This window comes from Macaca mulatta, chromosome 8, assembly GCF_049350105.2.
Source record: "Macaca mulatta isolate MMU2019108-1 chromosome 8, T2T-MMU8v2.0, whole genome shotgun sequence".
In the NCBI taxonomy this organism is placed as follows: Eukaryota; Metazoa; Chordata; class Mammalia; order Primates; family Cercopithecidae; genus Macaca; species Macaca mulatta.
Genome location: NC_133413.1, coordinates 39806253 through 39827892, shown reverse-complemented (window position 1 = coordinate 39827892; position 21640 = coordinate 39806253). Strand labels below are relative to the sequence as shown.

The 21640-nt window shown below is 45.6% G+C and overlaps 1 protein-coding gene across 2 annotated transcripts in view; it reads left to right on the top strand.

The window, feature by feature from the left end:
- RAB11FIP1 (RAB11 family interacting protein 1) overlaps positions 1 to 21640 on the top strand; it is a 42405-nt gene that overhangs the window by 5332 nt on the left and 15433 nt on the right. For both annotated transcript variants that reach the window (XM_015145164.3, XM_001089664.5), the window contains exons 2-3: positions 17584 to 18026; positions 20023 to 20830. In XM_015145164.3, coding sequence (XP_015000650.2) covers positions 17584 to 18026; positions 20023 to 20830 — 1251 coding nt within the window. The remainder of the gene's footprint in view (positions 1 to 17583; positions 18027 to 20022; positions 20831 to 21640) is intronic.

Genomic DNA, 21640 nt, shown 5'->3' with positions numbered 1-21640 from the left:
CCTTACTGGAAACCTCCGCAGGTCTTATGAAGCCACAGTCCCCTCCCACTCTAGTATAGGAAACTGAGACAACTCGGTGCTCAAGCCTGAATTCTCTGTAGGTTCTAGAATAAATAACCCTAAACTGCTTATAACAAAGGAATCAAATGACTAAAAAGGATGAGAGTCCTTCAGAGTTGTTTTGGTGATGTGGAAGATATTCCCTCATGGTTTTTTTTTTTTGATGGTATTGTTTATGATTTCATTTGTAAGACATTCAGTTAGTATGGAGAAAGTTCTACCTGCTTTTTTTCCATCTTCTTGTTTCTAAAGGTCATCTTTTTTTTTTTTTTTTGGAGACAGGGTCTCACTCTTTCCCAGGCTGGAGTGCAGTGACATAATCACAGCTCACTGCAGCCTCGACCTCCTGAGTTCAAGCAATCCTCCCCCTCAGCTTCCGAGTAACTGGGACTACAGGGGTGTGCCACCACACCGAGCTACTTTATTTTTTGTTTTTGTTTTTGCAGAGATGGAATCTCGCTATGTTACAGGCTGTGCTTGAACTCCTAGGCTCAAGCAATCTCCTGCTGTAGCCTCTTGAAGTGCTGGGATTACAGATGTGCGCCACCGTGGACAACCTCATCCATTCTTGTAGTCAGTATTTTTTATTGCCTACTAAGTGTCAGGTGTTGGATATACAATGTAAACAATGGTGAAGAAAACAGGGATGATCCCTGCTTTCAGGAAGCCCAGAGCCTTCTGGGGGAGTAGGCATTAAACAAATGGACATGTAATCCCAACACTTTGGGAGGCTGAGGCAGGTGGATCACCTAAGGTCAGGAGTTCGAGACCAGCCTGGCCAACGTGGTGAAATCTTGTCTCCTAAAAATACAAAAATTAGCCAGGTGTGGTGGTATGCGCCTGTAATCTTGGCTACTTGGGAGGCTGAAGCAGGATAATCACTTGAACCCAGGAGGCAGAGGTTGCAGTGAGTCGAGATTGCTCCACTGTACTCCAGCCTGGGTGATAGAGTGAGACTGTGTCTCAAAAAACAAAAACAAAAAAACAAATGAACTCACAAATAAATAATCATATTGTGGTAAGTACTGTGGAGAAAGAGGACAGGGTATTATAGAAGAAAAGGGCAGGAAGGACATGATTTAAAGAAGGAGATTGCAGGTAGCCTCTCTGAGGCAGAGAGCTGAAGAATGAAGAGGAATTTTTCTAGTGAGGAGCGGGGGAAGGGGGCCTGGTGGAGGAGTAGCAGCCCGGGCAAAGGCCCTGAGGCAGGAATACCTGGGAAGTGGGGGAGTACTTGTGTAAGATGAGGCTGAAGAGGAAGGCGGGGCTTTACTTAGGAGGAATGGGAAGCCACTGACTGCTAAAATTAAAAGCAGTGGGGGCTGGGCACGGTGGCTCACACCTGTAATCCCAGCCCTTTGGGAGGCCAAGGTGGGTGGATCACTTGAGGTCAGGAGTTTGAGACCAGCCTGGCCCAACATGGGCTCTACTAAAGATACAAAAATTAGCCGGCTGTGGTGGCGGGCACCTGTAATCCCAGCTACTCAGGAGGCTGAGGCAGGAGAATCGCTTGAACCTGGGAGGTAGAAGTTGCAGTGAGCTGAGACTGTGCCATTGCACTCCAGCCTGGGCAACAAGAGCAAAACTCCGTCTCAAAAAACGACAAATAAATAAATAAATAAATAAGTAAGTAAATAAATAAATGTAGTGGGTTGATATGATCCAATTTATTTGTCAGAGATCACCATGGCTCTTGGGTAGAGAATGGATTTGAAGCTGACCTAACCTAGATTGAACAGACAAAACGGGAAGCTGTTGCAGTAATCTAGATGGTGGACGGTGGTGGCTTGGACTAGAATGATGTCTAAGCCACCTGGGGAGGTGGACAGAGGTGGGTGGATTTCAGAAATATCTTAGAGGTTCAACTGACCTGACATGTGATGGATTGGCTATGGTAGGGCGGGAGGGAAAGGAAGTAATAAGAATGAACACATAAAATCAGGAGAGCTTGGTGTTGAAAGTGAACCAGGAAGTGGCAGCTGCTTTCTTTCCCTCACAGTCACTGTGATACCAGGGTGAGGTCACCATTACAAAGACAGCTTTGGGCTGTGACACCTGGCTGTGAGTGGAGATTTCTGTTGGAGTGAATTACTAGGAAATGCCATTGAAACCAGGGCGTGTATGTATGTGTCTGCAAGTGTTTACCCACTCAGTACCGCCAAGTCTTTGTCTAGTAACAGCAGAGCTGCTATGATCTCATTGATGTGCTCTCACACAGCAGATGAAGTCACTGCTTTAAGGGATATAGGACTAAGAAAAGGAGAACATAATATATAACATTAGTAAAGTTAGACCCATAAATGAAAAAAAAATTCTCAAGTAAGTGAACCAGTCAAATGTTTTTTGCATTACAAACGGTAAGCATAGAAAAGAGTCTTGTGCCTTTTTCATTTTACTTAAACTGCCTTTGGTTACAAAGACTTCTATTGTGTTTCTGTAACTCCCATCAGAGGAAGATTTTTATAAAGAGTATCTGATATGTCATTTTAATTGTAGTTATTAACTAAAAAAGTTATAATTATGTTACAAGCAATCCACATGCTTATTAAAATGCCATCAACTCCAACATGTATTTGCTGACATTACTCTTCCTCTCCCTTAACAATAATCTTAGATATCCATTAAGATACTATGGTTTTCATAGCTATACGCCCTGGAAAATTGTGCTTCTTACCCTATACTTTTGAAGGAGGGACAGCTAGCTTTGGCTTAGCTCCAGAAGGATTAAGAAACTCTAGCACTGAATAGAGAGAGTGATGGGAGGTCATTTTAGGCCTTCATCTCAGAGCACTTCCCTAGGTGGCCTTTGGTTCTGGGTCTGGCACAGATCTCCAGACCTAAGTGTCTCTGAATTCCAACAAAATTAACACCCAGACCCTTGTATTGGCAGAGAGAGGGGTTCTGCTCTCCATAAGGTGTCCTGGTTCGGATCTCATGCCCCAGCTGACTCAGGAGGAGACCAAGCCTGACTTTGCCCTATTTTCCTCTGGGACAGGGACCACTTCTATCGTGTCCTTTGCTGTGTGACCCAGTGCAGGGGCTCAATAAACGCATCTGCGAGGGAGGCAGTGGTTGTGGTTCCTGTAGGCACGGGGCAGGCAGTAGATTGCCTGGGTGAACGTGGAGACACATTTAATCTTATGTGTAGCTCTGTAGCTTACAGACTGGGGATGTCCGAAGTATGAAATCAAAGCTCTGCTTCTTTCGGTTTCCCAGATTGGGGTATGGCTTTGTGGTCAGTGCCCTTTTCTTTCTTTCTTTCTTTTTTTTTTTTTAAGGCGGAATTTTGCTCTTGTTGTCCAGGCTGGAGGGCAATGCAGCAGTCGGCTCACTGCAACCTCCGCCTGCCAGGTTCCAGCAATGATTCTCCTCCCTCAGCCTCCTGAGTACCCTTTTCCTCTTGAAGAAGCAGGTTACCTTCTGCGGCTTGCTGGCTAATGATGCCTGTGGCAAAGGAGGCGGTTTTCACCACTAATGAGACAGAAATTCCTCTCCTGCAGGGAGACGCCTGTTGATAATCTGTTAGAGGAAAATCAAGGGCTTTAGTCTCCAGGGTGTTCCTGGGGGACACATTTAGGAATGTGCCTGTAGAGAGAAAAAAGGCAATGGTAATTAAGTATCTTTTCCTGAATACTGGCCTTTGAATGAAGTAGAGGGAAGGTATTTATAAGAAATCCCTAAAAAATATTTCTAGAGGTGTGACTGCCACACACCCTTCACTTTTTAAAAAGGACATGGCTAGGCCGGGCGCGGTGGGTCAAGCCTGTAATCCCAGCACTTTGGGAGGCCGAGACGGGTGGATCACGAGGTCGGGAGATCGAGACCATCCTGGCTAACACGGTGAAACCCCGTCTCTACTAAAAAATACAAAAAACTAGCCGGGCGAGGCGGTGGGCGCCTGTAGTCCCAGTTACTCGGGAGGCTGAGGCAGGAGAATGGCGTGAACCCGAGAGGAGGAGCTTGCAGTGAGCTGAGATCCGGCCACTGCACTCCAGCCTGGGTGACAGAGGGAGGCTCCGTCTCAAAAAAAAAAAAAAAAAGGACATGGCTAGGCTCTAGGTAAAACAACTAAGCCTCTAGAAAGCCTGGTCTAAAGAGGTCTCTGGTTATTATAAAAGAATGGGCATCCTGTGTGAAATACAGTAGCAGCCGGCTGGGGCCCCAGATGTTTCTTCAGTCTGCCCCTTTCCCATGCAGAGCACTGTGACGTGGTTCACCAAAATAGAACTTTTCATTTTTACTAATCATTTGTTATTAAAACAGGATTTAGAAATGCTTTTGGTGAGGCCGGGTGCAGTGGCTCACACCTGTAATCCCAGCACTTTGGGAGGCCGAGGTGGGTGGATCACTTGAGGTCAGGAGTTCGAGACCAGCCTGGCCAACATGGTGAAACCTTGTTTCTACTGAAAATACAAAAATTAGCCAGGTATAGTGGCAGGCACCTGTTATCCCAGCTACTCAGGAGGCTGAGGCAGGAGAATCACTTGAACCCGGGAGGTGGAGCTTGCAGTGAGCCGAGATCGTGCCACTCTACTCCAGCCTGGGTGACAGAGTGAGACTCTGTCTCAAAGAAAGAAAAAAAAAAGATGCTTTTGGTGTAATTATTTTCCCTTCATTTGGACTTACCTTGCTTATGGAATAAATCACAGATACTCTGTTCCTTGCCAGGAACTCTCATAGAAGTGTGGGAGTTTATGTGGTGAGGAAGGGCTGAGTGTTCCCTGATGTCGGTCATGCTGAAGTTTGTTTTTTGTCCTGGTTAAGAGGTGGTGAACCAAACTATTGCATTTTGTTTTTCCATTCTTAAAGTCTCTGTGTGTGAGGACCCCATGGTTGCCACAAGACAGTATTCTTTGACAGAACAAATAAATGCATCAGTGGCAGTTACATTTGACCAAGAGGTGAGATACTGGATTTGATGGTAGAATATTAACATGTGTGGCTTTTTGAGATAGGATCGAGCTTTGAAAAAGAATTGGTAAGTCATGATGGTGAGTGTGGTAGACTTAAATATTTAAAAATGAATTAATTTTTCTAATTCTTAGAGAATTGCTAAAATAAAGATGCTTGGTATTTCCTTTAGTTTTCACCTACAAGAAATTTAGTATTGCTTTCCACTTAGAAAACCTATCTTGATTCATAGACTTAATTATGCCATCTTGGCCTATTTCTGAGAGTTCGAGAGCCCTCTGTTTCTTGTCTCTTTCTTTTCTGTGTAGAAACCCTGAAGGGGTCCATGAGGATCAGGACATCTCTCACTAAGTTACAGAAAGTATACATTGAGGGGCTGGGTGCAGTGGTGGCTCATTCCTGTAATCCCAGTACTTTGGGAGGCTGAGGTGGGAGGATCACTTGAATCCAAGAGTTTAAAACCAGCTTAAGCAACATGATGACACCCTGTCTCTGCAAAAAATAAAACATTAGCAGGATATGGTGGCGCACGCCTGTAATCCTAGCTACTCGGTAGGCTGAGATGGGAGGATTGCTTGAGACTGGGAGGTTGAGGCTGCAGTGAGCCGTGATGGCATCACTGCAGTCCAGCTTGGGTGACAGAGCCCATCTGAAAAAAAATAAAAACAAACACATTTTTTTTTTTAAAGAAAGTACACACTGATCATGGTTTGTTAAAAATTTTATATATTTTTTAAGTTTGGAAATTTAGCTAGGTGTGGTAGCTCATGCCTGCAATCCCAGCACTTTGGGAGGCCAAGCGGGGCGGATTACCTGAGGTCAGGAGTTTGAGAACAGCCTGGCCAACATGGTGAAACTCCATCTCTACTAAAGATACAAAAATTACCCGGGTGTAGTGGTGGGTGCCTGTAATCCCAGCTACTCAGGAGGCTGAGGCAGGAGAATCACTTGAACCCAGGAGGCAGAGGCTGCAGTGAGCTGAGATTGCGTCACTGCACTCCAGCCTGGGCGACAGAGTGAGACTCCGTCCCAAAAAAATAGATAAACAGATACATCATTTTGGAAATTATGTGATACAAACCAATTTTGGAAGTGAGTCATTTCTGTTCCCTTCAAATGCAAATCATTGTTATTTATATTTGGTCGATAAGTTAGGGTAGTTAATAATACAGTGTATTGAAACTATTAAAATCCTAAGTTCCCTTTTGAGAATCATCTGAATGGGTAGATAAACTATGGCGTATACCCATTTCACAGAATATCATTTAGCCATTCAAAATTAAAAGTTTGACAATTATAAGGCAGTAATGTATAATGCACTACAAAGAAAATTGCATATGTACAGCTAAGTAGTAATTATAGCTAAGACTTATGGCCAGGTTACTGTTCTAAGCACTTTGCATACATTAAGCCATTTAATCTTCCTAACATTCTTACGAGGTGGGTGTTCCTAACCCTGTTTCAGAAGAGGAGCCTGTCCCACAAAGAGGTTAAATATCTTGCCGAAGGTGTCTCAGCTGCTAGTTGTTAAAATGTATGGGAAAAAGACTTCAGGAAGATTTATAAAAAGGCAGTGTTCAGATTAGCATGGGACTGAGTTCATTTTTGCTTTTCTTTTTTTTTTGAGATGGCGTTCTCACTCTGTCGTTCAGGCTGGAGTGCAGTGGCGCGATCTCGGCTCACTGCAACCTCTGCTTCCCAGGTTCAAGCAGTTCTCGTGCCTCAGTCTCCCGAGTAGCTGGGATTACAGGTGCGCACCACCACACCCAGCTAATTTTTGTATTTTTAGTAGAGGCGGGGTTTCACCATGTTGGCCAGACTGGTCTCGAACTCCTGACCTCAAGTGATCTGCCCGCCTCGGCCTCCCAAAGTGCTGGGATTACAGACGTGAGCCTCCGTGCCTGACTGTCATTTACCAATTCTTAGAATTCAGTTTGGTGGCTACAAACGGCCTTTCCATGCTGCTGGAGTGGCTGTTTTAGGAATTAAGGCCAAAAAAATGAGCCATGACCGATTTGCTACCCTTGTGATTTACCAGTTTTTCCAAGTAGCTGACAGTGGGCAGAGGGGAAGGTCTAGGGAGGCCAGCTTGGCTGATGGGTAATTCTGTGTTCAGAGGTAGGTTATGATGACTAGCTACCTTGTTCAATACCAGCACTCATTAAACTGCATAGCTTCTGGAAGGTACACAGCACAAACATTTTATAGGTCATAAACATTTCTGTCTGTTTGCTGTGCATTGCTTCTAGGTGACCAGAAGAAGAAACTGGACATTTTACCCATGTGGAATCACTCCTTTTCAGACCCTTTTAAAAAGATGTTCTCAACTGCTAACCACATGATTTGCAGCCTGATTTTTTATTTCCTGGGGAAGACAGTTCATGAACTGCTTTTGAAATTTCTTCATCTAAGAAAGGTTAAGTGTGTCCTCTGTCCCACACTAGGTCAGGGGTGGTTCTGTTCTTCCTGCTTCTTTCCTCACTTGAGGCCATCATCCCCTGTGTCATGATGCCTGGTTAACGTGGAGATGACTCATGCTGTAAATCAGGATTGGGATTTTGTACAGCCAAGGAAGTAGGCAGTACTAACCGAACCAGGAGTCCAAACTGGATGCAGAAACAATGATCCCTTGAAATTAACACTGACACCTGTAAAGTGTGGAGGTAACCCAGAGAGCTGGTGATCCTCCTTGCCTGGCCTTTCCTGGAGACTCCTGTGTTTAATATGGGGATGCAGTATTTATTCACTTGCTGAACAGTCCCTAGATAGGTGGTTCTGATAGCCCGTTGGGGCTTAAATGACCTGAAACCTTATTTGTACGTGAGTCATTATTTGTGATGAAATTGTGTATTTTAGCAGGAGTTTTACCTGTAGTTAATTTTTCTCATGCCTGAAAGTTAGAAAGTTGGAAACAGTTGCCCCAGTGTGACAAATGCTTTGTGATCTTGGGCGAGCCTGTTCCCCATCCCATTGTAGGGTAAGCTTTTTAGTCCTCTTCATTCTCTGTATTTCCAGCGTTTGGCATGTAGACACGTTGGAACTGAATCTCCGAAGGCATCATTTCTCTGCATATGTCTGCTCTCCAGAATGTTTTCAAGGGAAAAAACATGTTTGTTTCGGCTGCAGAAAGATTATTTTTGAGACATACTAGTCAGTCCTTTACCAGTGTAATCGTGACTATCTGCAGGGCTGCAAGGGAAGGCTTTTCATTTCCCGATAGCAAGAGCCAGGCTGCCCTGATCCTGCCCCATTCCAACAGAAGGCCCCCTGGGGTCAGCTCTGCGTGTGTCTGGGAAGCCAGCACCACGTTCTGAGGCACACCGGCCCTGAGAATAGGCATGGTTGAATGGTCTTAGCTGCTCCAGAAGGACTGAAAAGCCCAAGAGATTTCGCAGTATGGATGCAGGCACGGGCTCCCCAGTGGGCTACTCTGGAGGCGGGCTGGTGCCCTGCACCCCGCTCTTGTGTGTGGGCACAGGCTCGTGTTTTTTTCTGCACTGTACTTAGTTCATTCTTTTTCTGTGTTCCCTTATTTCTCTTCATAAACATCTTTTTGAAAGTATAGAAAACTTAAATGACTTTTTGGATACTTTTATTTGTGCCTTGTCTTGTGTTTGACCAAAAAAATAAAATCCCCAAAAACAAAAACCACAGGGTAACCTATTTGGATAATACACAGTTTTGCTTGTTTGTGGTGAGACCACCATTTGGGTGTATAAAACTGATAATAGTGGTTGTCTCTGATACGGAGACTGAGGGGCATGGGATCAGGAGGGGTGGAAAGATGGAATTTTTCATCCTATACCATTTTGTGTGATTTGAATTTTTACCCAATGCCTGTTATTACTTAAAAATATAGGCTGGGGGCCGGGCGTGGTGGGTCACACCTGTAATCCCAGCACTTTGGGAGGCCAAGGTGGATGGATCATCTGAAGTCAGGAGTTCGAGACTAGCCTGGCCAACATGATGAAACCCTGTCTGTACTAAAAATACAAAACAGCCTGGTGTGGTGGCACACGGCTGTAATCCCGGCTACTCAGGAGGCTGAGGCAGGAGAATTGCTTGAATCCGGGAGGTGGAGGTTGCAGTGAGCTGAGATCGCGCCACTGCACTCCAGCCTATGCAACAGAGTGAGACTCCATCTCAAAAAAAAAAAAAAAATTAAAGAATATAAGCCAAGTGCAGTGGCTCACACCTATAATCCCAGCACTATGAGAGACTGAGGTGAGAGGATTCTGTGTGGCCAGGAGTTCAAGACCGGCCTGGGCAGCATAGCAAGACCCTATCTCTAAAACAAAACAAAAGACTAGCTGGCATAGTGGTTCACACCTGTAATCCCGGCACTTTGGGAGGCTGAGGCAGGCAGATCATTTGAGGTCAGGAGTTTGAGACCAGCCTGGCCAACATGGTGAAGCCCTGTCTCTACTAAAAATACAAAAATTAGCTGGGCATGATGGTACATGCCTGTTATATCAACTATTCTGGAGGCTGAGCCATGAAAATTGCTTGAACTTGGGAGGTGGAGGTTGCAGTGAGCTGAGATCATGCTACTGGACTCCAGCCTGGGCAACAGAGCAAGACTCTGTCTCAACGACAACAACAACAACAACAACTGGTTAGGTGTGGTGGCACATGCTTTTAGTCCCAGCTCCTTAAGAGGCTGAGGTGGGAGGATGGCTTGAGCCTAGGACTTCAAAGCTGCTGTGAGCTATGAACGTGCACTGTACTCCAGCCTGGAAAACAGAGCAAGACCCCGTCTCAAAAAATATATATGTGTGTGTATATAGTTTATGGAAATTTTATTTTGGCCGGGTGCGGTGGCTCACGCCTGTATTCCCAGCACTTTGGGAGGCCAAAGGTGGGTGGATCATGAGGACAGGAGTTTGAGACCAGCCTGGCCAAGATGGTAAAACCTTGTCTCTACTAAAAATACAAAAATTAGCCGGGTGCAGTGGCGTGCGCCTGTACTCCCAGCTACTTGGGAGGCCGAGGCAAGAGAATCACTTGAACTTGGGCGGCAGAGGTTGCAGTGACCTGATATTGTGCCACTGTACTCCAGCCTGAGCAATAGAGTGAGACTCTGTCTCAAAAAAAAAAAAAAAGTCACTTTCTACATATCCAGATATCCTTTTAATTCTTGCAGAACTGAGTTTAATGATAAGCCATAATGATTTGCTTATTGAAGGAATATTTGATTTTTACTTTCGATAGATGGCAAGATTTTTTCAGAATATAGGGTTAAAAATAAACTTGCTACATTGGGATTATGGCTGTCTTTTTCTGCCCTTTGGACTAGGGAAATGGACCCAACCCTGATTTCTGAGATAATTCAAGCTTTCAGGGCCTACGTGAAAGATAATACAGGAACACACCCATGCCGCCATCACATGCTATGTTGCTAAGCTGGGACTTTATTATTTATGAGCGACTTCTGTGAGGTGCAGGAATTAAGTGAACTGAAAAACGCATGGGCAGTAACACTTAGAAACTGAGTTGATCTTAAATATAAAAACCCACAGATGTGTTCTTCTGGTTTCGGATTTCTTAGGGCAAGATATTCAAGCACTGTGGCTTTCACTATCTTATCAAAGTATGCTTGTATCAAACATCCCTTGATTAAACTGTTTTTGAATTTGAGGATAATATTGCTAGTGAAAGAAAGAATTCTTGGCCAGGCACAGTGGCTCATGCCTGTAGTCCCAAGACTTTGGGAGGCTGAGGTAGGCGGATCACCTGAGGTCAGGAGTTTGAGACCAACCTGGCCAACATAAAATTAGTTGGGCATAGTTGTGCACACCTGTAGTCCCAGCTGCTCTGCAAGCTGAGGCAGGAGAATCGCTTAAACCCAGGAGGAGGAGGAGGTTGCAGTGAGCTGAGATCATGTCACTGCACTCCAGCCTGGGCGACAGAGCGAGACTCAGTCTCTCAAAAAAAAACAGAAAAAAAAAAAAAGAAACAATTCTTGTTTTCCTTTCCGGCTTTAATACATTGAGCACACATTTGTAAATTCTGCCCCTTTGCCTGGGCTGTTTCCCTGCTGGTCTGTGATTCAGCCTGTTTCATATCCTTCAATAGCCCAGTGGCTATGCCTGGCTACTTGATGTTTGGTTTTAGGTTTGCTTGTGAAATGAAGCAGCAAGAACAGTCGGTGATGTTTTTATTTGCACTTCCTAATGGTGTTGGAAGTTTCCAAAGCAAATCCCACTTTAGGACCCAGGGATTGGACCTGAGGATCAGGTAATAATTGGTCCTGAGGGAGGATTCTGGAATCGGTTGTAGCTTTGCTCAAAAACCATTAGGAGTACAAACAAAACCTCACTGATACTTTTGGAAAGGCAAGGCTGGCCCTTGGAATTGTCAAGTGGCTGTGTTACAGGAAAGGGGTCCTGATCCAGACCCCAAAAGAGGGTGTTTGGATCTCCTGTGAGAAGGAATTCAGGGCAAGTCTGCAGTGCAAAGTAAAAGCAAGCTTGTTAAGAAAGTAAAGTGTTGAAGGTACAGCTACTCCATAGACAGAGTAGGACGTTCCCGAAAGTAAGAGGAGAACGCATCCACTCTAGGTAGTATGCTTATTTATATACAGGATAAAAAGATCATCAAGAGATGTGCCCTACTACAAGGGTTTGTGATAAAGGATTAATTTTCTTAATTACTATATTTTTCAAAAAGCAGTATTAGTATCTTTAAAGCAAAATTAGGATTGCCTTTGTTCTCCAGATTTGAGATATTAGAACACTCCTAAGTCTGAGTCTGTTTGGTAAGCATTATCCATCTGTTCCCTTACCCATAAACATCTAGAGGCTAGGAATACTTAACTTTCTGGGAATGCAGCGCAGCAAGTTCCAGCCTCATTTTCCTAGCCCTCACTCAAGATGGAGTTGCTCTGGTCTGAACGCCTCTGACAGCTACTTTGGAGGCCTGTCACATTTTTGCATCCCGGGGGAGGGCTAACAGAAGGGGCTATGTGGAAGAGCTGTGGAGAAACCCCTGCCTGATGCTCCTGCCTTGGGCGGGGAGGTGAAGCATGCTGCCTGCCTGCGGTTGGCGAGGTCATCGAAACCTCCTCGGTCAGTGTTCAGCAACTTCTCCTTTTCGGGGGCCTGCAACTGGTATTTACAAAAGCTAAACACCCTTCATCACCAAGGCTACCATTTACCACATGACTGTCAGAAGAGAAAAAATATAAATAATCCTCTCAAAATCGAAGTGACAAATATGCAAACGATTCCAGGCCAGGCCCTGGAAAATGTATTGGACAGACACTAGGCTGGCAGGGGTGACATTGTCTATAAAGACCTTGCATCTTCCACTTGAGCCCAGGAGTTCAGGGCTGCAGTGAGCTACGATCGCACTACTGCACTCCAGCCTGGGCAACAGAGTGAGACCCTGTTGCAAAAAATAAAAAATAAAAAAAGACCTTGCATCTTGCAACACCCACCACTCCCCGCCTGCCCAGCTGTGGATTGGGGTTATAAAAACCATAAAAGATTTGTCTCCTAAAGGTCCAAAATTATAGCTCATGTAATTTTATCCTCTCTTTGCTGTATTTTGTGAATTCATTTTAAGTTCTTCTTGATGACTTTGTATACTGGCCTTTAAGTAATCTTAACGATTTATGACCGATGGCAAGCTATGTTAGATTTATGACTGATGGCAAGGTATGTTAGTTTCCTTCCTTTCTTCTTTTATCTTTTAACATTTAAATTAGAAGCTTAAATGTTTCTCAAAAAGAATTTAAATTTGAACCCTCCTTTCTCTAAGTTACAAAAGGTGACCCGTCCAAGATAAATTAGAGAATTTAAAGCAGGAATCTTGGTGTAGAGGAAAGAATAGGAGCTTTGGGGAAACTGATTTGGAATCCCATTTGCAACCCCATAATGGTTGCAAGACCTTGTGCCAATTTTCAGACCTCTGAGCTTCAATTTCTTCATCTATAAAATGGGTATAATATCTACTCTGTGTCGTTCTTGTGAGGCTGAAATGAGGGTGTCTCTGTGTGTATGCAGTGTCAGGTATGCCACAGGTGCTGTTTAGGTGTTAGGTTAGGTTTCCACTTTCCCCTGCGCCTTCCCTCTAAGTGTAGAAGGAGCCATAGCAGTGGGGGCAGGGATCTGCCCTGTGAATGAGCCGCCAGCCATGGCTGAAGGTGAAAGAGGAAGTTGTGCTCATTTGGGCAAAACCATCATTTCCTTTAAGTCCACTACCCTCAGCTCTTAAATAGGTCACCGAAAAGAACATCAGAATGTGAGTTCTCAGTTTGTGAGGGTGACCCGGTAGACAGCTCGCTATAGACCAGGTATTTGGAGTTATTTGTTCCATTGTATGGTCTTGCTACTAATGTGCATATATATATATATATATATATATTTTTTTTTTTTTTTTTTTTAAGAGATAGGGTCTCACTGTGTTGCACAGGCTGGAGTGCAGTGGTGCAATCATAGCTCTTACTACAGCCTCGAACTCCTGGATTCAAGTGATCCTCCTGCCTCAACCTCCCAAGTAGCTGGGACTATTAAGTGCGCACCATTGCACCCAGCTAATTAAAAAAATATATTTTTAGCCACGCTTGGTGGCTCATGCTTGTAATCCCAGCACTTTGGGAGGCCAAGGTGGGTGGATCACTTGAGGTCAGGAGTTTGAGACCAGCCTATCTAACATGATGAAACTCTATCTCTACTAAAAATACAAAGAATAGCTGGGCATTGTGGTATATGCCTGTAGTCCCAGCTACTTGAGAGGCCGAGGCAAGAGAATTGCTTGTACCCAGGAGGCAGAGGTTGCAGTGAGCTGAGATCACACCATTGCACTCCAGCCTGGGGAGACAGAGCAAGACTCTGTCTCAAAAAAAAAAAAAATTTTTTTTTTTTTTTTTTTTTTTTTTTTTAGAGAAGTGGGATCTTACCTTGTTGCCTATACTGTTCTCAAACTCCTGGATCCAACCAATCCTCCTGTCTCAGCCTCCCAAAGCACTGAGATTACAGGTGTGAGCCACTGTACCCAACCAGGCTCACATTCTTAGAGTTCACCAAAGGTAAAGGGTTCCTAAGTAGAAAATGAATGCCATGAGATTTCCTTTTTCTTAACCTTGTCTCTCAGTGAAGTTGGACTGGTATAATGTAATTTTTCACATCTTAAAGTAGGTTGCAAATGACCAAGTGTAATACTTGGATAGTGTTCGAAATGTTCCTTTTTCTGATTATTAAGCTAGGGAAGAAGTCCCATTTTTTTTTTATTGTGGTAAAATATACATAACATTAAATTTACCATTTTAACCTTTTTTTTTTCTTTTTTTTTTTTTTTTGAGACAGAGTCCTGCTGTGTCACCCAGGCTGGAGTACAGTGGTGTGATCTTGGCTCACTGCAACCTCCGCCTCCTGGGTTCAAGCGATTCTCCTGCCTCAGCCTCTAGAGTAGCTGAGATTACAGACATGTGGCACAACCCCCAGCTATTTTTTGTATTTTTAGTAGAGATGGGGTTTCACCATGTTGGTCAGGCTGGTCACAAACACCTGACCTCAAGTGATCTGCCAGCCTTGGCCTCCCAAAGTGCTGGGATTACGGGCATGAGCCACTGCGCCTGGCCCCATTTTAACCATTTTTATTTTATTTTATTTTATTTTATTTTATTTTATTTTATTTTATTTATTTTTTTTTTTTGAGACGGAGTCTGGCTCTGTCACCCAGGCTGGAGTGCAGTGGCGCGATCTCGGCTCACTGCAAGCTCCGCCTCCCGGGTTTACGCCATTCTCCTGCCTCAGCCTCCCGAGTAGCTGGGACTACAGGCGCCCGCCACCTCGCCCGGCTAGTTTTTTGTATTTTTTTAGTAGAGACGGGGTTTCACCGTGTTAGCCAGGATGGTCTCGATCTCCTGACCTCGTGATCTCCCCGTCTCGGCCTCCCAAAGTGCTGGGATTACAGGCTTGAGCCACCGCGCCCGGCCCATTTTAACCATTTTTAAGTGTGTAGTTCAATGTCATTAAGAACATTCACGGCCGGGCGCGGTGGCTCAAGCCCGTAATCCCAGCACTTTGGGAGGCTGAGACGGGCGGATCACGAGGTCAGGAGATCGAGACCATCCTGGCTAACACGGTGAAACCCCGTCTCTACTAAAAAATACAAAAAACTAGCCGGGCGAGGTGGCGGGCGCCTGTAGTCCCAGTTACTCGGGAGGCTGAGGCAGGAGAATGGCGTAAACCCGGGAGGCAGAGCTTGCAGTGAGCTGAGATCCGGTCACTGCACTCCAGTCTGGGTGACAGAGTGAGACTTTGTCTCAAAAAAAAAAAAAAAAAAAAAAAAAATTCACATTGTTGTGTGACCATCACCGCCATCCATCTCCAGAACTTTTTCATTTTCCGCAACTGAAGCTCTATACCCATCAAACATTAACTCCTCATTCTGTCCTTCCCCTCCTCTGGCAATCACCATTCTACTTTCTGACTCGATGAATTTGACTAACCCAGGAACCTCACATAAGCAGACTCATATAGTGTTTGTCATTTTCTAACTGACTGATTTCACTCTTTTTTTGTTTGTTTGTTTTTGAGATGGAGTCTGGCTCTGTCGCCTAGGCTGGGGTACTGGAGTGCTGGAGTGTAGTGGCATGATCTCGGCTCACTGCAATCTCTGCCTCCCAGGTTCAAGCAATTCTCCTGCTTCAGCCTCCTGCATAGCTGGGATTACAGGCGCTCGCCACCATGCCCAGCTAATTTTTGTATTTTTAGTAGAGACGGGGTTTCACCATGTTGACCAGGCTGGTCTTGAGCTCCTGACCTCAGGTGATCTGCCTGCCTCGGCCTCCTAAAGTGCTGGTATCACAGGTGTAAGTCACCATGCCTAGCCTAATTTCACTCTTTAAAAAAATTCTTTATTTTTATTTATTTATTTTTAGAAACAGAGTCTCACTTTGTCATCCAGACTAGAGTACAGTGGTGCAATGATAGCTCACTGCAGCCTCGAATTCCTAGGCTTATGTTGAGTAGCTGGGAGTATAGGCGCACACCACCATGCCAGCAAATTTTTAAAATTTTTTATAGAGATGCAGTCTTGCAATATTGCCCAGGCTGGTCTTGAATTCCTGGCCTCAAGTGATCCTCCTGCCTCAGGCTCCCAAAGTTCAGGGATTACAGGTGTGAGCCACCATGCCCAACCCCCCTCCCCACCTTTTTAAAATTATTTTTTTAAATTCTGTGTTTTATATATATATATTTTTACTCCCTCCGGGGACTATTCCTTACTACAAACTCAATTTTCTCTGAGATTTAATTATACATAATTTGCACGCTACCCTTCTTAGCTGTTTGTGTATGATCTTTGCTTTTTTTTTTTTATCCTTTTTGAGATGGAGTCACACTCTGCTGCCCAGGCTGGAGTGCAGTGGTGCGATCTCGGCTCACTGCAACCTCCACCTCCCAGGTTCAGGTGATTCTCTTGCCTCAGCCTCCCGAGTAGCTGGGACTACAGGCGCCTGCTACCACATCTGGCTAAATTTTTATATTTTTAGTACAGACAGGGTTTCACCATATGGGCCAGGTTGGTCTTGAACTCCCGACCTTGTGATCCACCCGCCTCAGCCTCCCAAAGTGCTGGGATTACAGGTGTGAGCCACCGTGCCGGCCCTGATCATTGCATTTTTACCCTACTGAAGGAAAACATCAGTCATCGGAAGTGATTCCATAGAATATTTTTTTTTCTTTATTTTTAGAATGAGCTCTTTATTGAATCAGGATCTGAGGTGATTATACACTAAGCACAACACTGGATCCTATCTTTGTCTAGTGCATGTCTTAAAAGTGCAAAATAAAAAACAAAAGAAATAAAAGTGCAGGCCGGGCGCGGTGGCTCATGCCTGTAATCTCAGCACTCTGGGAGACCGAGGAGGGCGGATCATGAGGTCAGGAGATCGAGACCATCCTGGCTAACATGGTGAAACCCTGTCTCTACTAAAAAAATACAAAAAAACCCCAAAAAACAAAAACATCAGCCGGGCGTGGTGGCGGGCACCTGTAGTCCCAACTACTGGGGAGGCTGAGGCAGGAGAATGGCATGAACCGGGGAGGTGGAGCTTGCAGTGAGCCGAGATCGCACCACTGCCCTCCAGCCTGGGCCACAGAGCGCGACTCCGTTTCAAAAAAAAGTGCAAATTCTGCTGTCAGCCGGGCGCAGTGGCTCACGCCTGTAATCCCAACATTTTGGGAGGCTGAGGCAGGCAGATTACCTGAGGTCAGGAGTTCGAGTCCAGCCTAGCTAACATGGTGAAACCCCTTCTCTACTAAAAATACAAAAATTAGCCGGATGTGGTGACGAGCTCCTGTAATCTCAGCTACTCAGGAGGCTGAGGCAGGAGAATCACTTGAACCCGGGAGGCAGAGGCTGCAGTGAGCCGAGATCACTCCATTGCACTCCAGCCTGGGTGACAGAGCAAGACTCTGTGTCCAAAAAAAAAAAAAAAAAAAAAAATTCTGCTCTCATTCTGCTTTCCCAAAGAGAAAGTGTGAGAATGCACGCATTGAAGAGGCTGCTGGTAGCAAAGAGGAGAGGCCAGTTCATGGGAATTGTGAACATCGTTGCAGTTGCTTCCATTCAAAAGTAACTCCTCGGCCTTTCTCCTTTCAGGTGGTATAAGCTGAAATCCAAACCAGGAAAGAAGGACAAGGAGCGAGGAGAAATTGAGGTTGACATTCAGTTTATGAGAAACAACATGACTGCCAGCATGTTTGACCTTTCTATGAAAGACAAGTCTCGGAATCCATTTGGAAAACTGAAGGACAAGATCAAGGGGAAGAATAAGGACAGCGGGTCAGACACCGCCTCAGCCATCATCCCCAGCACGACACCTTCGGTCGACAGTGATGATGAGTCTGTGGGCAAAGACAAGAAAAAGAAATCGAAGATCAAGACCTTATTTTCCAAGTCGAATTTGCAGAAGACGCCTCTTTCCCAGTCCATGTCTGTCCTGCCGACTTCAAAGCCAGAAAAAGTGCTGCTTCGTCCCGGAGACTTTCAGTCCCAGTGGGATGAAGACGACAATGAGGACGAGTCCTCCTCAGCCTCGGATGGTGAGTTTCTGCCTCTTCCTGCTTCCACTTCCTGACATCTCTTCTTCCACTTACCATGCTTCATTCTGAGAGAGAAGAAACAGACAAATCTTAAGAGAAAGAGTCTAATTCAATTCCTCAAATCATGGTGATGGTGGTGATGATCGTGGTGGTTAAGATGCCGTCTCTCAAACCAGGCGCGGTGGCTCACGCCTGTAATCCCAGCACTTTGGGAGGCCGAGGCGGGCAGATCGCTTGAGCCCAGGAGTTTGAGACTAGCCTGGGCAACATGGTGAAACCCTGTCTCTACAAAAAGTACAAACATTAGCCAGATGTGATGACACACTCCTGTAGTCCCAGCTACTCAGGAGGCTAGGCTGGGAGGATTGCTTGAGCTCAGGAAGTAGAGGCTGCAGTAAGCTGTGATCGTGCCACTGCACTCCAGCCTGGGTAACAGAGTGAGACTCTGTCTCAAAAAAAAAAAAAAGAAAAAAAAAAAAAAAAAAAAGCTCTATCTGTTTCTTTTTTAAAAATATTTTTTGTTGGCTCATGCCTGTAATCCCAGCACTTTGGGAGGCCGAGGCGGGTGGATCACGAGGTCAGGAGATCGAGACCATCCTGGCTAACACGGTGAAACCGGACGTGGTGGCAGGCGCCTGTAGCCCCAACAACTCAGGAGGCTGAGTCAGCAGAATGGTGTGAACCCAGGAGGCGGACCTTGCAGTGAGCCGAGATTGTGTCACTGCACTCCAGCCTGGGCAACAGAGTGAGACTCTGTCTCAAAAAAAAGAAAAAATATTTTTTGTTTGTTTGTTTTAGAGACAGGGTCTTGCTCTATTGCCAGGCTGGAGTGCAGTGGCACGATCATAGCTTACCGCAGCCTCCAACTCATGGGCTCAAGCAATCCTCCCACCTTGGCCTTCTGAGGAGCTGGGACTATAGGTGTGCACCACCATACCTGGCTAATTAAAAAAATTTTTTTTTTTAGAGATGAGGTCTCACTATGTTGCCCAGGCTGGTCTGAAACTCCTGGCTTCAAGTAATCCTCCTGCCTCAGCCTCTCAAACGGCTCGTATGACCCGTGTGAACCACTGCCCATAGCTGAGATGCCCTCTCTATTTCTAAGCCCTCTGGTTTCTTTCTTTCTTTGAGATGGTGTCTTGCTCTGTCACCCAGGCTGGAGTGCAGTGGTGCGATCTTGGCTCTCTGAAACTTCCGTCTCCTGGGTTTAAGCGATTCTCCTGCCTCAGCCTCCTGAGTAGCTTGGATTATAGGTGCCCACCTCCACACCCGGCAAATTTTTGTGTTTTTAGTCAGGGTTTCACCATGTTGGCCAGGCTGGTTTTGAACTCCTGACCTCAAGTGATCTGCCTGCCTCGGCCTCCCAAAGTGCTGGGATTATACCCTCTGGTTTCTAAGAATGCCTAAATTCCTTTTCCAGAGTTTCTGGCTCTATAAATGATGTCCGTTAGTACAAACTTTTAGAGCTAATAGAACGAGTGTCTTCAAAGTTGTTTTTTTTTTTAAGGGTAAAACCATGAAACCTTATAGTAATTCTGATATTTCATTAATTCATCAGGTAGTTATTGAGTTCCTGTGATGTGCTTAACCCTTGTGGGATATAGCCTTATCAGAAGCCAAGGAATCTGGTTCCTTTAGCTCTGAGTTAATTATGTATTTTGAACTTCGATTTCAATGTCTAAATCCCTCCCACTGGCTGGATTCTGCTACTCTACCTTCTACTGCTGCCCTTTTCATTGGTTTAATCCAGGGTTTCTCAACCTCAGCACTGTGGACAGTTTGACCTAGATAGGCCTTTGTCGGGGGGGGACTGTGCTATACATTGTAAGATGTTCAGTATCATCCTTGTCCTCTACCTGCTGGATACGAATAGCAGCACACCCCCTCCAAGCTGTGACAACCAGAAATGTATCCAGACATTGACAGATGCCCCCACACTGCAAACCACCCGTTTAACATCTTATCCCCTTTCTGTTCTTTGTTTTTCTTCCCAAAGTCATGTCTCACAAGAGAACAGCGAGTACAGATCTTAAGCAACTGAACCAGGTCAACTTCACCCTTCCCAAGAAGGAAGGACTTTCCTTTCTTGGCGGCCTTCGGTCTAAGAACGATGTCCTTTCCCGCTCTAATGTCTGCATCAATGGGAACCATGTTTACCTGGAGCAGCCAGAAGGCAAGGGTGAGACCAAGGACAGTAGCCCATCCTCCTCCCCATCCCCCAGGGGCTTCAGAAAGAAGCATTTGTTCTCTTCTACGGAGAACCTGGCGGCTGGGTCTTGGAAGGAGCCTGCTGAAGGAGGTGGGCTGTCTTCTGACAGGCGGTTCTCCGAATCTTCCACCAAGGACTCCTTGAAGTCTATGACCCTGCCGTCCTACCGACCTGCCCCACTGGTCAGTGGGGACCTCAGGGAAAACATGGCCCCCGCAAACTCGGAGGCCGCAAAAGAAGCCAAGGAGAGCAAGAAACCAGAGAGCAGGAGGTCCTCTTTGCTGTCTCTGATGACGGGGAAGAAGGACGTGGCTAAGAGCAGTGAAGGTGAAAACCCTCTCACGGTCCTGGGGAGGGAGAAGGAAGGCATGCTGATGGGGGTTAAGCCCGGGGAGGACGCGTCGGGGCCTGCTGAAGACCTTGTGAGAAGATCCGAGAAAGATACCGCAGCTGTTGTCTCCAGACAGGGCAGCTCCCTGAACCCCTTTGAAGATGTGCAGATCACAGAACCAGAAGCTGAGCCGGAGTCCAAGTCTGAACCAAAACCTCCAATTTCCTCTCAGAGGGCTCCCCAGACCAGAGCTGTCAAGCCCCGGTGAGTTTTGGCTCTTCTCATGCAGGGCATTTCTACCTCGCCATTGGTGGTTTTCAGGCTTACGTTAGACCAGCTCTTGCTGGTTCCATGATGTCACAGTACCCGTACGTGCCAAAGGTTTGCTGGTCTAAATTCTTTTTTTAACGAGTCCCTACTGCCAGTCTGGCCTGCCCTGTACAAATTGCAGTGATGTTTCCTAGCCCAGAGCTACTGCCCTGCAGGCATGGTCTGTCCTTTCTGTCAGCTTATCAGATCTCAGTGGAATGCAATGGTTTGTAGCAGACTCTGGGTGTTGCAAGTTGGGAATACTGGGTTTGGGTTGTAGTATATGCAGTACCTGTGTTTACGAAGTTCTTATCTCATATTTCCCCTTGAGCCAGATGTTATCCTGGCTCATTGCATTTTGGCATTGGTTTCTGGTACGAGAGACCCTTGGTCTCTCGAGTGACAGTGACAGTGACGAGTGACAGTGATGGTCCTCTCTCGAGTGACAGTGACAGTTCTCTGTGTCCACTTTGCCCCTTGTTGTGAGAGCCAGCGTGAGACTTGGGGACTGGCCTTGGGGACTTGTGCTTTTCTGTGTGACTCACATTGACACTGACAATATTTCTGTGGTCTGGGGAGTGAGAGATTTGTTTTTTGAGAGATTCTGCTTACTTTGACATGCACACATACACACATACACACTGTTCCTCTTGAACTTATCTGTGCCTGTTGCTTTGTGTTAACATCTTTAACCACTTTGAAACTTTTAGGTGCATTTTGTCCCGTAATAATCAAATGTTCGGGCCTTGTGTTAATCACCACAAG